Source organism: Primulina tabacum, chromosome 8 (genome assembly GCF_025594145.1).
Source record: "Primulina tabacum isolate GXHZ01 chromosome 8, ASM2559414v2, whole genome shotgun sequence".
Taxonomy (NCBI): Eukaryota; Viridiplantae; Streptophyta; class Magnoliopsida; order Lamiales; family Gesneriaceae; genus Primulina; species Primulina tabacum.
Genome location: NC_134557.1, coordinates 34955775 through 34969285, shown reverse-complemented (window position 1 = coordinate 34969285; position 13511 = coordinate 34955775). Strand labels below are relative to the sequence as shown.

General features: G+C 34.2%; 1 protein-coding gene across 2 annotated transcripts; it reads right to left on the bottom strand.

The window, feature by feature from the left end:
• Positions 1-4186: 4186 nt before the first annotated feature.
• On the bottom strand, positions 4187-8726 carry LOC142553954 (glutamate receptor 3.2-like). Of its 2 annotated transcripts, none has more exons than XM_075664523.1 (6): positions 7669-8714; positions 6194-7530; positions 5834-6111; positions 5502-5533; positions 5026-5420; positions 4187-4735 (listed from the first exon to the last, which is right to left on the bottom strand). In XM_075664523.1, the coding sequence occupies exons 1-6, from the start codon at positions 7925-7927 to the stop codon at positions 4256-4258; spliced, it is 2781 nt and encodes a 926-aa protein (XP_075520638.1). In that variant the 5' UTR covers positions 7928-8714; the 3' UTR covers positions 4187-4255. The 2 variants fall into 2 exon arrangements, with proteins under 2 accessions (XP_075520638.1, XP_075520639.1); XM_075664524.1 differs by having other exon boundaries at positions 4494-4735; positions 5076-5420; positions 7669-8726.
• Between the last annotated feature and the right edge of the window lie 4785 nt (positions 8727-13511).

The following is a 13511-nucleotide window of genomic DNA, read 5'->3' as shown; positions in this document are numbered from 1 at the left end:
ATCTTTAAACCATACAACAACTCAAGTATCATGTTCGATTTCTCTACCCAACAAGAGAGTTTATTGTGCCCAACAATCTTCATCTCATTAATTGCACTCATTGCCAGGGGCGTAACCAAGATTTTAAAATAAAGTGGACAGGACTTTGAAAATGTAAATATTATTTAATGTATTTTTTAATTTTTTTGTTATATTTTGTATAATATGAACTAGATAAATTCTAAAAATCATCGTAAGAATTTAATATATAAAGATTCATGATAAATATAATTTATAATAATGAACTTCTAAAATAAATTCATAGTAAAGTAAGTAAAAAATGAATGTACATATGACATTGTTCATTCAAATAATTTAGTTATATAATTTTGTAATCTAATAATTATCACTTAATTTTATTATTATTTAATATTTATATATTTTTAGTTTATTCAATATATTTATGTAAATCTAATAATTATCACTTAATTTTATTATTATTTAGTATTTATATATTTTTAGTTTATTCAATATATTTATGTAAATACATATTTATAATCAGAACAACACAAATATATATAAAGTGTAGAATTAGAATTAGTAAATATATAAATTAAGATAACCACATAGATACCGAATAAGCTCAAATTTTAGATTATTTAAAACTGACAGAAATCTATATATAAAAATTTTGTTTAGTGATTAAAATTCTTAAAATATATAATTATATGCACATATTAATCCTGATACTAGGTTGGGCTAAAGTGAGGGCAGTCGTTGAATTTGGGGCGTTACACAATCTCAATATTTTCTGTGTTTTTATATTAAACAAAGCAATTTTCACTAATGTTACATCGAAGAAAAGATACCATTTATTGAATTTTATTACTTTTGAAAAAGAAAATATATATATCCATCCATCTTATTCACACTATATAATTATTGTCACATTGTTGACAAATTATTATAATAGTATCTTTTAAATTGATATATATGATACTTCGCACAATTATCTTCTCATAAACAATACAACATATTAAAGTCAGATAAAACCACTAACATGAATTTCCAAATATCAATTTTCACAAAATGAAAAATTATTGATACATCTATTGTTGGGTTACGAAACGTTAGAAATCTTGATTTTAACAATAACATAATTTGTTATTGAGTTGCTAATATTTTTTATTAAATGTGTAGTTGGTAGATAACAATTTGGAAGTTTTGAGAAAGTGAAACTCAAACTCGGCTAAATTGTATCTCTGGAACAGCTGATTGTTTCAAACATATCTCATCTTTCGGTGATTCAAATGGCGTGATTCCAAAACCGTGGAACAACCAACTCAAACTTCTACAAGTCATATTTCAAATCGTCCTGATGGATTCAGATAGTTATCTTGGCAAGCTGGTGATTGCAAGATCAAGCTGGATGTAATTGAAGCAGCAACCAGCTTGAGATAACCAGTTTTATTATTTTGATCATGTCGCCCTGCTCGATCATTGAAATTGAATGATTCAATATGTGTTACAAAGTTAATACAATGATCAATAATTATCTTTCAAATTCGATGCCATATTGAATCTTAAATTGATGAAAAATCGCGATGAATTTGTTGGTTTTGGAAAATTAAGACAAATGACTTCAAATTTAATGTTTACCACTTTGTCTAGAAATCGACGAATCAAAAGTTATAATAAAAAGAAGTGACCAAATAGACTTGGACCACCCAAACTTTTTCAACCAGACTTGGACCAGCTCGAGTCAAACCAGCCCAGTCAACAGTAAAACAAACTCAATCTCAAAAAATGGCCAACGATGTGAATATCACCATTTCAATGTCATAAATCGCACAAATTTTTTCCAAATTGTCATGTTCTTGTTTCAAACGTTTATATCTTTCTTGAAAACCATAAATACAATATTTGAAGATCAAGTCAGATCTTTTGATGGGTTCAAAGCATGAACATATTATAAGAGAATATGAAACTAAAATGAGAGCAAGCCCAGGTGCGTTGAACAAAAAGATAAATGAACTTTCAAAGGCATATCATCTACACCAAATCAAGTTTGTAGAACACTCTTTTATGTTCAAGTATTGAAAAATACATCATTTGAAGAGAGCTCACTCGTACAAAAGAGAAATGTGATTCATAGAATAGTTGAGTATGAGTCTTTGCATATAGATATTATAGAATATGCTTGTATTTGGTTGTGTGACTTGGTGTCCGAGCCATAGTGGATGCTAGGTGTTTCGATTAGGCAAGGGACAAGTCAAAAGTCGAAGTGATTTTGTTGGAACATTTCATATTCGCAATCTTGATTTTGATGTTAACAAAACTTATTATTTTGTTTCTGATAAATTTACCTAAATGCGCAGAAAGCTAAAATTGATCAAGCTTTGAACTGATCAGTTACCGAGCCAAAACTAAAACTATCGAGACGCAAACTGAAAGCGCTAATTGATTGAGCAAACTGAACCAGTCCAACTGAATTATCAGAGATCAGTTCAATTGATTGTCTAGCTGATAGGTAGTTCAACAGAAGAACTTCAGAAGCCCCAGCCAGTTGATGAAGAGTTCAACTGATGAAGAGCCCAACTGATTAGTTCAACTGAAGAAATGAAATCAGTTCAGCTGACGAGCCAACTGAATTCACCGAACCAGTTCAAGACCAGTTCAACTGACCAGTTCAGAAAATCAGTTAGGAATATACCAGTTTGCAGAACACGACAAGCTTATCTAAATGGAATCCAGCTGCGCGCATTAAGGAAAAGCTTTTTGTCCAGTCAAAAGACAATAATGGGTGTTGTAGTAGAGCTTAAAGACAAGGCGTTCCAGAATAACTGTCAGAAAGGACAAAACAAATATCGAGGAATGAATTCAAATGCAACATACATATTTGATGAGTCTTGATGTACGATCGCATTGCTGCTATAAATATAGACCAAGATCAGCAACAATTATAGAGAGTGTGAAAAAGATAGAAGAAAGTGCACGCTCAATTCATATCAACTTACTAGAAGCAATCAGTCCACATGGAACATTTCAACATGTTATCAGCTTAGATTAGAAGCACAAATCCCTCAGTGTGTGAGAACACTTTCGTGTTGTATTTAGAGATCAGTTCTCTCTCTCACACGCACACACCACCACTCACATATACAGAGAAAGGAGCATATTGAATAGCTGAGTGAGTCTTGCACAAAGTCGAAAAACTTGTGTATGTAGTTTTTATCACACAGACGTTAAACAAGTGTTGGCTAGAAAGTGCTGCCTTCAGTCTAGGCTAGGAGTTCAGTTTAGGCAGTAGTGTAAGTCCTAAGCTGAGTGGGTTTGTACAAGGTGCTGTATAAATCAAAGTCTTCTAGTGAAACCTACCCGAGGTGGTAGAAGGGGTGACATAGGAGCAGTTGAAGTCTCCAAACATTCATAAACATATCTTGTGTGTTTAACTGTTTAACTATTGTTTTGAAACTGATTTGATCTGTTCGAGCTATCATCAGTTCAGTTCTCATCATTACTAAACTGATATATGCTAGAACTGATCCTCTTCATTTCATTTATTCAATTTACACAAGTTAAAAGGCTTTCAAATACAACAGATTTCTTAACGCATGATTACTTCGAGTATTTTCACTTGGTTTAAAAACCAAACTCAATTTAATTCATCGGTGTTTACATTCTTAGAACACGAGCTATCGTAGCTCATTGAGAATATTGTGTTTGAAGCACCTTCGAACGTGTGAGAACCGATCCATCAGATTTTGTACAAGGGGTTTTATAAATCAAAGTCTTTTGGTTAAATTTTTTTATGCAACGGAAGAAGGGGAGATGTAGCAAAATTTTGGCTTCAAAATTCTATAAACAAATTTATGTTTCTTTATTTTATCACATTTAATTATTGCTAATGCTTTGGTAGTCATTTATGAATCATTTTATGTGTTTTTTTAAATATTAAAAAGTTGTATACAAAATATTTGATAAAATGTTTCAACCAAACAGTTTTTATTATTTTAACATTCATTGTATTCAAATAATTTACAATTTTTTTTAATATCTTTTTAGATGATTATGTTGAGTTTCTTCTGCTCGACTTAGAATCAAACTCAATATAATTTCTCTGTGTTCGGTTGATTTTTGAAAATTTCAAAAACTAGCCATTGTAACTCTTTTAGAAGCAAATATTTTAAAATGTTTACTCAACATCTCTTCTAAACATATTTATGATCCTCTATATATGTTATAAAATACATTATGTATGATAAAAACAGTTGGCTTAAGAATATTGAAAATAAGTATTGCCATTAGGCCTCTGGACTAAAATTTCAGATTTAGTTCCACTTGAAGATCCATGTTCTTCAGAATCACCTCTGGTTATAGTCGAAGAGTGCTTCCTTTTCAACCTTCTCTTCAAATCTTCTTCCTTTTCATCGACAAACGACAAGAATCTTTGGATTCGTGAGGACCGTGAACTGTTCGGTGTCAATGGTTCTGATTCGTGAGCAAAATATCTATTGAACTTTCTTATGATCTTGCATAAATAGATTATAAGAGCAAGAGAGCATGCCGTTCCACATATAATGAAAAGTCCCCAAAAGCTATCTAACTGAAATCTGTTTGATCCTGAAGTATTTGCCTGGCTGCAACCTCGTACTTTCAGCCATTTGTCCCGTATTTTTTTAAGCTCGCCATTTTCTGACAACGTTAAGATCGCAGTGGACATGTCCAGCGCTAAAGGGGAGTCTCTTGGAAATGCCTGAAAAAGTATAGCAAATTTAACTAACATCAATAAAATGGAACAATGATGACAAGCTATGAAAACTTTTGATTTCTCTTTTACAACAAAATTCATTATCAGTTTTTTAAAAAATTTGTGATATCGACACAATTAGTAGTAATCTTGCTTCTGAAATCTTTTAAGCCATATAGATGTTTGAATACTAAGTTTTTTATGGATGTATAATATATGCAGCCACATCGGACAATAGCGGTAACAAAACTACACTCCTTAACAGATTTTGCATCGTAAAATTTTGAGATACTCACGAATCCCCAACCACTTTTAGTGAACTCATGTCCCACAGCTTGGAACTCACAGTAGCTTGAGAGGAATAGTTCCATGTATGGACGTTCATCTACGACTGCAGTAACTCTTCTGTTCCTTAAGGCATCCACATATTCTTCTGGTGATCCGAGAGGAACAAGCCTCGATTTAGCTATGCTGAGTTCCTCATTTAAATAATCTTCTGCAAAAGATCCAACTTGGAATCCTATACGGTCATTGCTTGTTATCAATGACTCGATTCCTCTGATCGATGGGGCCATCTGTTGCACTGTCAAGATAGAGGTCAAGCTAGCAGTGTAGCTGGAGGTGATGATTAAAACGGCAAAAAGCCAGATGATTAGAACCATTCGACCAAGTGTGCTCATAGTATTTTCTCCTGAAATATAAACAATGTTGTATAATAGTATAATGGGCAATACTATGGCCATGTTCATTAGATTTACTGAAGGTTACTTACTGTGAGCAAAGAACATAGTTGAGAAGCCAAACCTGAAAGAGGGCAAAAGAGGAAGGATTAGATTTTGAACAATTGAGAGAACATAGTTAAAAAACTAGAAATTACACACAGAGGAAACTAAATGAACTAGATCAGTCGATGAACTCTACGAGGACAAATGGAAACAGAAATTTTTCAGTATGGCTCGAACACCACCTGTTTAAGAAATTAAAATGTTTTTACACAGTGTGTAGATTTCAATTAAAAACTGTGATCCCCAACACCAAGTTACAGTTTGGACTTGCTTATGTAACATCAAGACAAGGATAGAGCCAAAGCTAAAATGAACCGACCATAAAATTGTGATGAGTTGTTTCCTAGGAGGACCACGGAATTCATCGTTTATTCTGTGTTCCAAAATCCAAACTACAACTGCAATCATGACGAAAAACACCCCTGTGACTGCCCACATTGGTGCAGTAAATGGCCGCAAGAAAGCCCAAGCACTTGAGCTCTGCTTTCTTACTGGTACCACCACAAGAAGCCCTGACTCAATGTAAGGCTGAGTAAAATCCACAATTTTTGTACGGTTTGTTACGATAGTAATGTCACCAACAGCTGCATCAAAGACCTGCTACAGCCAAAAATGTTAACGCACATATACAAGTTCCTTTCAAGCAGTAATTGCTTGTAATTTTCGCTATTATGCTTACACCAGTTGTGATCAAATTTACGAGCTCTGAGTAGCTTGGATTCTTATGTCTATCTCCGAGCGGGATGAATTCATGAGACAGCGCATAGGGAAGTAACTCTGCAGCGGCAAGAAAAACATCAATGCAATATCCATGGATCTCGTTGGTTTTTTCATCCTTAGAAACAAATTCCTTGTAACCGACTCGATCCGGTATTCCGATTCTCAAGGGTCTTCCATTGTGCGGAAGTACCCATCCATGTGGCTTGACCATCGTTCTTCCTGGCCATACAACACCTTCTAATTGTTGGCTCGCACTTGAACGATTAGGTGGTTTGTTGTAAAGAATCTCTGGAGGCACCGTAGAAAGACCGGAGTAATTAGACCAATAGCCTATTTGCTTGTAACCCTCTCCTATTACATTGAGTATTTCAAAAGCTGGACGTATCATTGATTTATCAGGCTGGAATGCAATTTGGCCAGTTAGACCAGTCATGTTTGTTTGTAATATGTTGGCAAGAAGTTGCTTTCCTCCATCAAATGTGCTTAAGGCACCAATATTTAGGCTCCCTCCCAAACTGTTCAAAATTGGGTCATTTGAGAAGGAAATGATGCCACCACCTTCAAGAAATTCTCCCACTGCTTTGGCAATCATCAAGACAGTATCGTAAGCGTATAGGCCGTATGGATTCAGCCCTACTGAACCATTGCTTAATCTCTTCCATCGAGACAAGAAAGCCCTTCTTCTTGTAGAGTCTGGTGTGTGGGGACGAAGCGTGAGAACCCCTTGAATTGATTTGGCAGATTCTCTGGTTACGGGTAAAGAATCCAACACCGTAGAGAGCCAAGCTGTAGCGATCCAAACATATCCATTCTCCATCATTCTTAGTCTATGAGCCATATCAAAAACATTATTGCCAACCGCAGCAAAAGCATGCACAACAATTACCCGGGATTCCATCAGAGAAATCTTAACTAACTCGTTCCTGATTTCTTGTGGAGTAGCTAACGCTTCAGGAGAAAGCACTGCCTTGTATGTGATTCTACAAAGCCTCTCACCCAGCTTATTGGCTAGAGCAACCATAGATCCCCGGCTCTGATCATCATCTGTGTAAATAACCACCACTTCTTTATAACCAAAATAACTAACCATATCAGCTATTGCTGTCATTTGGTAAAGGTCGTTCGGTGCCGTTTGAATGAAGTACGGGTATTGGAGAGAGGAAAGGGTTGGATCCAAGGCCGTAAATGACAACATTGGGACATGGAGTTCATTTGCAAGGTGTGATAAAATATGAACCATTCCAGAGGTTTGAGGCCCAATAACTGCTACGATATCCTTTGCCATATATTGCAATCCTATGTTTGTCAAAGGAATTACTCTAATTTAATTCATGTATCCTATTCTCCAATACTAACATAGAAAACAAAACATAAACCATATTCGAGAAGAACAAGAATCATTCGCCAAAAAATGCAAGAAAAAGAACAAAGTACCTCCAATGATGCTTCGAAAACCACTGAAATTTGAATCGGAGGTTCTGAGAACTAGCTTTCTCCCTCCAAGAATTCTTGGATCAGAATTCACATCTTCAACAGCAGCCTCCATAGCAATCCTTGCCACTCTCCCATTAATACTACCAAATGTGAAAATAGCCCCAAATGTAACATTGCCTAGACTTGAAATCTGTTGTGAGAACCCCACAACAAAAAGAAGAGACAAAGGCACCACCACCCTCAGCAAATTCAAATCCATCCTGCTATATTATGACTAAAACCAATACGGTAATCATGAACAGAAAATCCCACTCTAAATTTTGTTACCAGACTACATATAGTTAAAGAATCAATATGTCACCTAAAATAGATTCTCAGAATTCCAAAGATTCATAGCAACAAGCAAACAAGAAAGCCCTTTTGAACACAGGAGACAGGCGAAATTCGGCTTCTTGACATGACCAAAAGCGGAAAACAAGGTCTAACACAGCAAAAGGTACTAACAGAACCAAAATCATTTGCTAAACTGAAACTGTATATATATATTACATCAGGGGACCAACACCACAAAAGTTGCGACCATAAGTGGAATAGCTTGAGCCCACCAGCTGATGCGTACGCGTAATTTACTCCAAAATCGATAGGATCAAATCCAAATAAGTCGGTCGTCTCCCGCGTGAAGAATACTCTGGTAAGGGAAAAGGACAACTGGGATAGTTGGGCTTCCACTTAAATTCACTCTCAAGCGAATTCTTGCACTTTCTGCTTCCAAATCCCATTCCACCATTATCGTCGTTCCAAAAGCTTCATGGCTTTTTGTACCAGCCGTTTTCAGTTTACACGACAGCCGGGTTGTCCACCAGGCAATAATACAACACTATTTGCAAATTACTGTGTTATATCAACCCCGTGAATTTCATAAAAAATCATTGTTTATCAAAATTGCTAAATTAAAATTTGATTAAATTAAATTTTCCAAGAACTGATGTACCATGTATAATTTAAATTTCTAACATTCTTATCATATAAATTTAAAAAAGGCTACAAAATGTAATACAACTCATTGAATTTTGTTATTTTATGGAAGAAATCTTAAGTTGGCTTAGTTTATTATCGTTTTCTTTGACGAAATACGAATAAATGACTGGTTGCAATAAATATAAAGAAATAAAAGTCGATTCTGCACATTACATGCATGGGATTTGGGATAAGACGTTTGTGACTTTGGGGAAAGTTTCATTTGGAGCATGCTTGAAAAAGATGTTTTCACTCAAATATGTCCATTGTGAATTAAGGTTGAGACTCTATCTCAACCAGTTCGAGATATTTTATCGAATCGATATGAGACAAGTAATATACCTAACTTTTGGAGCATCCATGAATGAACATTTGGAACGTGAAATTTACAAATAATCCAACTATGAGTAAAACATCTGACCCAAGTATGGCTAGTCCAGCACATAACGGTGGAACTTGACTCTGACATCAAATTAAAATTGAGACTTAAACCTAACTTTGTGTATATTTAGCCGTTCAAACAGAATAAGCTGGTCACTTGATCAATGACAATAATTGCTTATCTCTCAGTAATTGCAATAATTTTTAGATTATGATGATCTAACAAATACTAGTTTATAATATCGAACGTAAAAAATTATGGCTCGGTATTTTACCAATAGTTTTGGTTGATTACAATAAAACAACTAAAATATTTTAAATTAGAAAACAACATTTTCTTCATGTTTTGAATGTCTATATAGAGGGGACCCTAACTGGTACAATTATTATAAGTAATGAAATTCTCAACAATCAACAAATTTTTTTTCAAAATATAATAACCAAAATGTGATATTTGAATTATTGTATGATTTAAATATTTTGAGTTGTACTATTTTTATGTCGCGTCATTTAAATATATTGATAAAACAAAAACATTTCACTTTATGTTAATATTTATTAAATCATAGAGAAATTTCAAAGATGAATTCATAAAAAAAAATATTTTGTTGTTTGTATTTTTGGAAAAATTGTAAAGATATTCTTGACATCAACTCATCTTATATAAAAATATCAAAAGTAAAACAAAATCTCAAAATTAAAATTCAATTCTCAAACAAAAACAACAACACTATTTGGGTCTATGTTAGTCCGGTCGATGTCTCGGGTTGGGTGGGGTGGTTGTTCGGTGGGGACCTATTTTGAAAAATTAATACAAATTCAAAATTTTAATCAATAAACAATAATTGCGTACAAATAATCAAACATATGTTTTGTGTACGTGTAAAAATATGAAATACAAATTTGTTTTTTTGGAAAGAAGTATTTTTAATAATTCTTATATAAATAGCTTTAATAATAATAATAATAATAATAATAATAATAATATATACACCAAATGTGTGTAAGATAAAATTGTATCTTGGCACAATTAAAATTTTGGTAGGTTAACAAAATTGTATGAAATAAATGTTGGATCGCGTTTTCTACACGCCCAAACGCAGCGGAAGTTTTAAAATTTTTATTTTATTTTGACAATCAAAATATGATTTGCTTTGGGCGCTCGTACGATTTTAACAATACATACATAGGGTGTTAGAATCGTTATACCTTTGGTGAATTAATCACTGGACACCAACCGATCCGGTATAACAGATATGGCTCTTGATGAATCCCTACGAACTTTCTTCAAGAGACTCCTTTCGTTTCGTCTAATCAGGTCCACGACTGAATTGTTTGATCCTCTTCCAAATTGCACTAGAAATATTGGAAGAGATTTTACGTAGAAGAGAAAAATTGAGAGACGGCTCAATAATTTTCTTTTTCTTTCAAAACAAGTGGCCGAATTTTTCTTTTTCTTTTTGGAGGTTTGATTCTCGAAAATCATGTGGTGGTGGGGCTAGGGTTTTGACTTGAATACATTATTTATAGTAAATCCATATCCTAATTACATAATTAACATTAATGAGCTTGATTTAATTAATTGGGCTAGTCCAACTAGCTTAATTAATTTAATCAATGTCCATTAAAATTTTAATTATTTAATATGTTGGACTTGTACTCCTACAAGCCCATTAAACATATTACCCACCATATTTAATTTATTAATTAATCAACTCAACTCTTGAGCTTAATAAATTAAATACATTATAAATTCAACATTTGAATTTATTATTTAAATTATAAATTCAACTCCTTGAATTTTTATCACCTCAAAATTTTAGTATTTAATAAACCCAACATTTGAGTTTAATAAATTAAATTCTCAAATTTTTATAAATTCAACTCCTTGAATTTATTCTCTCAAAATTTAATTATCATAAATTCAACTCCTTGAATTTACTATATAATATAAATTCAACTTCTTGAATTTATTCTCTCAACGGGAACAAACGATCCAGTGCTTGTGTGACCCTCAATGGTTCAGGGATACAGCTAGCCGTGGGTTCACAACTCTTTGTGATTCAGGACATAATCTTTTATTCGGGCTTACCCTAGTTAGCCCCATTCTTTTCATCAACACCTTGATCAAGAATGTCAGAACTCATTTCTGATTGCACCCATCGGATCATGGTAAGAGCGTCTAGTAGCATCGCCTCATGATCCCCTAGGTATCACTGATAGTGCCTGCAATAACCAGTCGATTATGATTAACGTACAGTACGGTCCCTTCATCTCATATATCTCGATCGAATCTGCAACCATTGGTTCATCGAGGGTTGCATATTAATTCGATAACTATGTAATAACTATAATAGTGGCATCGCGTGTACTATTTGAGAACTCATTCTCTAACGTACATCTCAACTCTGGCCAGAGATTCCATGCACTATTATTTCATCCGATCACACAGGATATCCACACCCGCAGGTGAGCGGTGAATCCCCGACTACAATGCACTGGCTCCTATATGTGTCGCAACTGTACCCAACCTCGCCACCTGATGACTCTCCCGGAGCCGGTAAACGAGTCAAAGCACAGCCCTACCATATAGAGCCTCAGTGTTGTCCCGGGTCGTAAGGACTAATGGTGTACAATCATAACCACGGACTTATCCTCTCGATGAATGATAACCACTTGGAAAGTCCGATGAAGGGTTGTTCGGTATAATCATCATATGACTACCCATCTGCATGTTTGGACATCTCTATGCCCTTACCAAGAAACGCAGTACACAACATTACATATGCTAGTCTCAAGCTCAAGCGACCTTTATCCATGTTTTAGGCGGCTGAATCGACTAGGAACGAATTTAGATTATACAGTGTTTACAAACGAGTTTCAACATCGAATTACGATTCATTTGTATTAAAGTATAATCAAGGTCTTTATCTATGTTTGATAACATGGGTATACAGATAAAGAAATAACAAACCATGAAATAATGAATTATATTAAAATAAAGATTGTTCTTTACAACTGAATCAATAAAATCCCTAGCCAACAGTTGGCTTGCAGGACATCTACTCTAACAATAAATGTCATACCAAATAATTAATGATAAATTAAAATACATTCAAATTTATTTAGATGACACAAATTTCAGAAATTAAAAAAATATTAAACATGAATAGTGATAGAAATTTTGATATATCAAAGCTGTGTGTTTTCGTTTTTACCACTCTCACTTAATAATCCACCTCCCCCACCTCCTCTGATTTTCAATATCGTGGAACTCACTCAACTTATCTCATCCACCGTAGAGTTAAGGTATTTGCTCAAATACAGGAGAATAATCCACTTCCACCACCTTCCCCGTATCGAAATCTGCATATTGAAGAGATGATAACACTGTGAGAGGAGATGGAACGACTAAGGGAGACTCGGGGGGTCCCTCTTCTGCCGCCCGAGCTGTACCTTTTTCAGCGGAAGTCTTGGCAGTCTCGGTTCCCCAGCAATTCGTATTTCCCAATATAAGAGAATATAATAGAAAATGTGTAACATCTTCCATTTTAAAAGCGTAAAAATATTTTTTTTTTAATTAAGAGCTCGCAATTACAAAATAATATTTAAAATTATCGTATTCATTTTCCAATAAAAGTAGCGCGGTTTAAAAATAACTAACGTCATCCAAAATCAACGTAAACGTGTAAAAATCGTAATATCATCAACATATAAAAATGTGTAATTCCTCTCAAAACACATGAATCAATATGCAGAAAAATAATGGTCATCGGGTCATGTTAACGCATCAGAGCTGCCTACTCGGAGTTCAGCACCTCCAGTCTCCTCAGCAACAAACTCACATGCATCACACACGCCTAGTGAGTCTAAAGACTCAACACACATGTACCGTGATAACAAATACATATACATAGCACATAGCAGTGAAAAGTAGCATAATCCACATATACTTTCATGATCGTGAAAAGGCGTATGCATAGCTTAAAACCTGTAAAGCATGATAAGGATTGTAGCACATAATCGTGACCTGTCAAAACATGATAATAATCATAGCATGTATCATCGTATTAGCATATACGTGTTCATGTTCTTAATTTGAATTCTGTTCATTATATGTGACTTTCGTATCATCATGTCAGTCAATGGATCCATCTACTTGTAACCGCGATACCCAGCGGCGAGGATCATCAGCGACATCATTACTCGCCCACTGAGTCCCGGCCTTACATGTCATCGTGTCATCGTATTAGTCATAACTAAATCAATTTCTTCAAAAACGTGTCATAATATTCATCACTTAAATAAAAACATTCATATACGTAACTTTTTCCTTAAAACTAATTATGCACCGTATTTATCATAATTTTCATAAAAATCATACACGTGATGCATAAACATTTAAAACATAATAAAATGTGTTCAGGGTGCTGCCAGGACCAAAA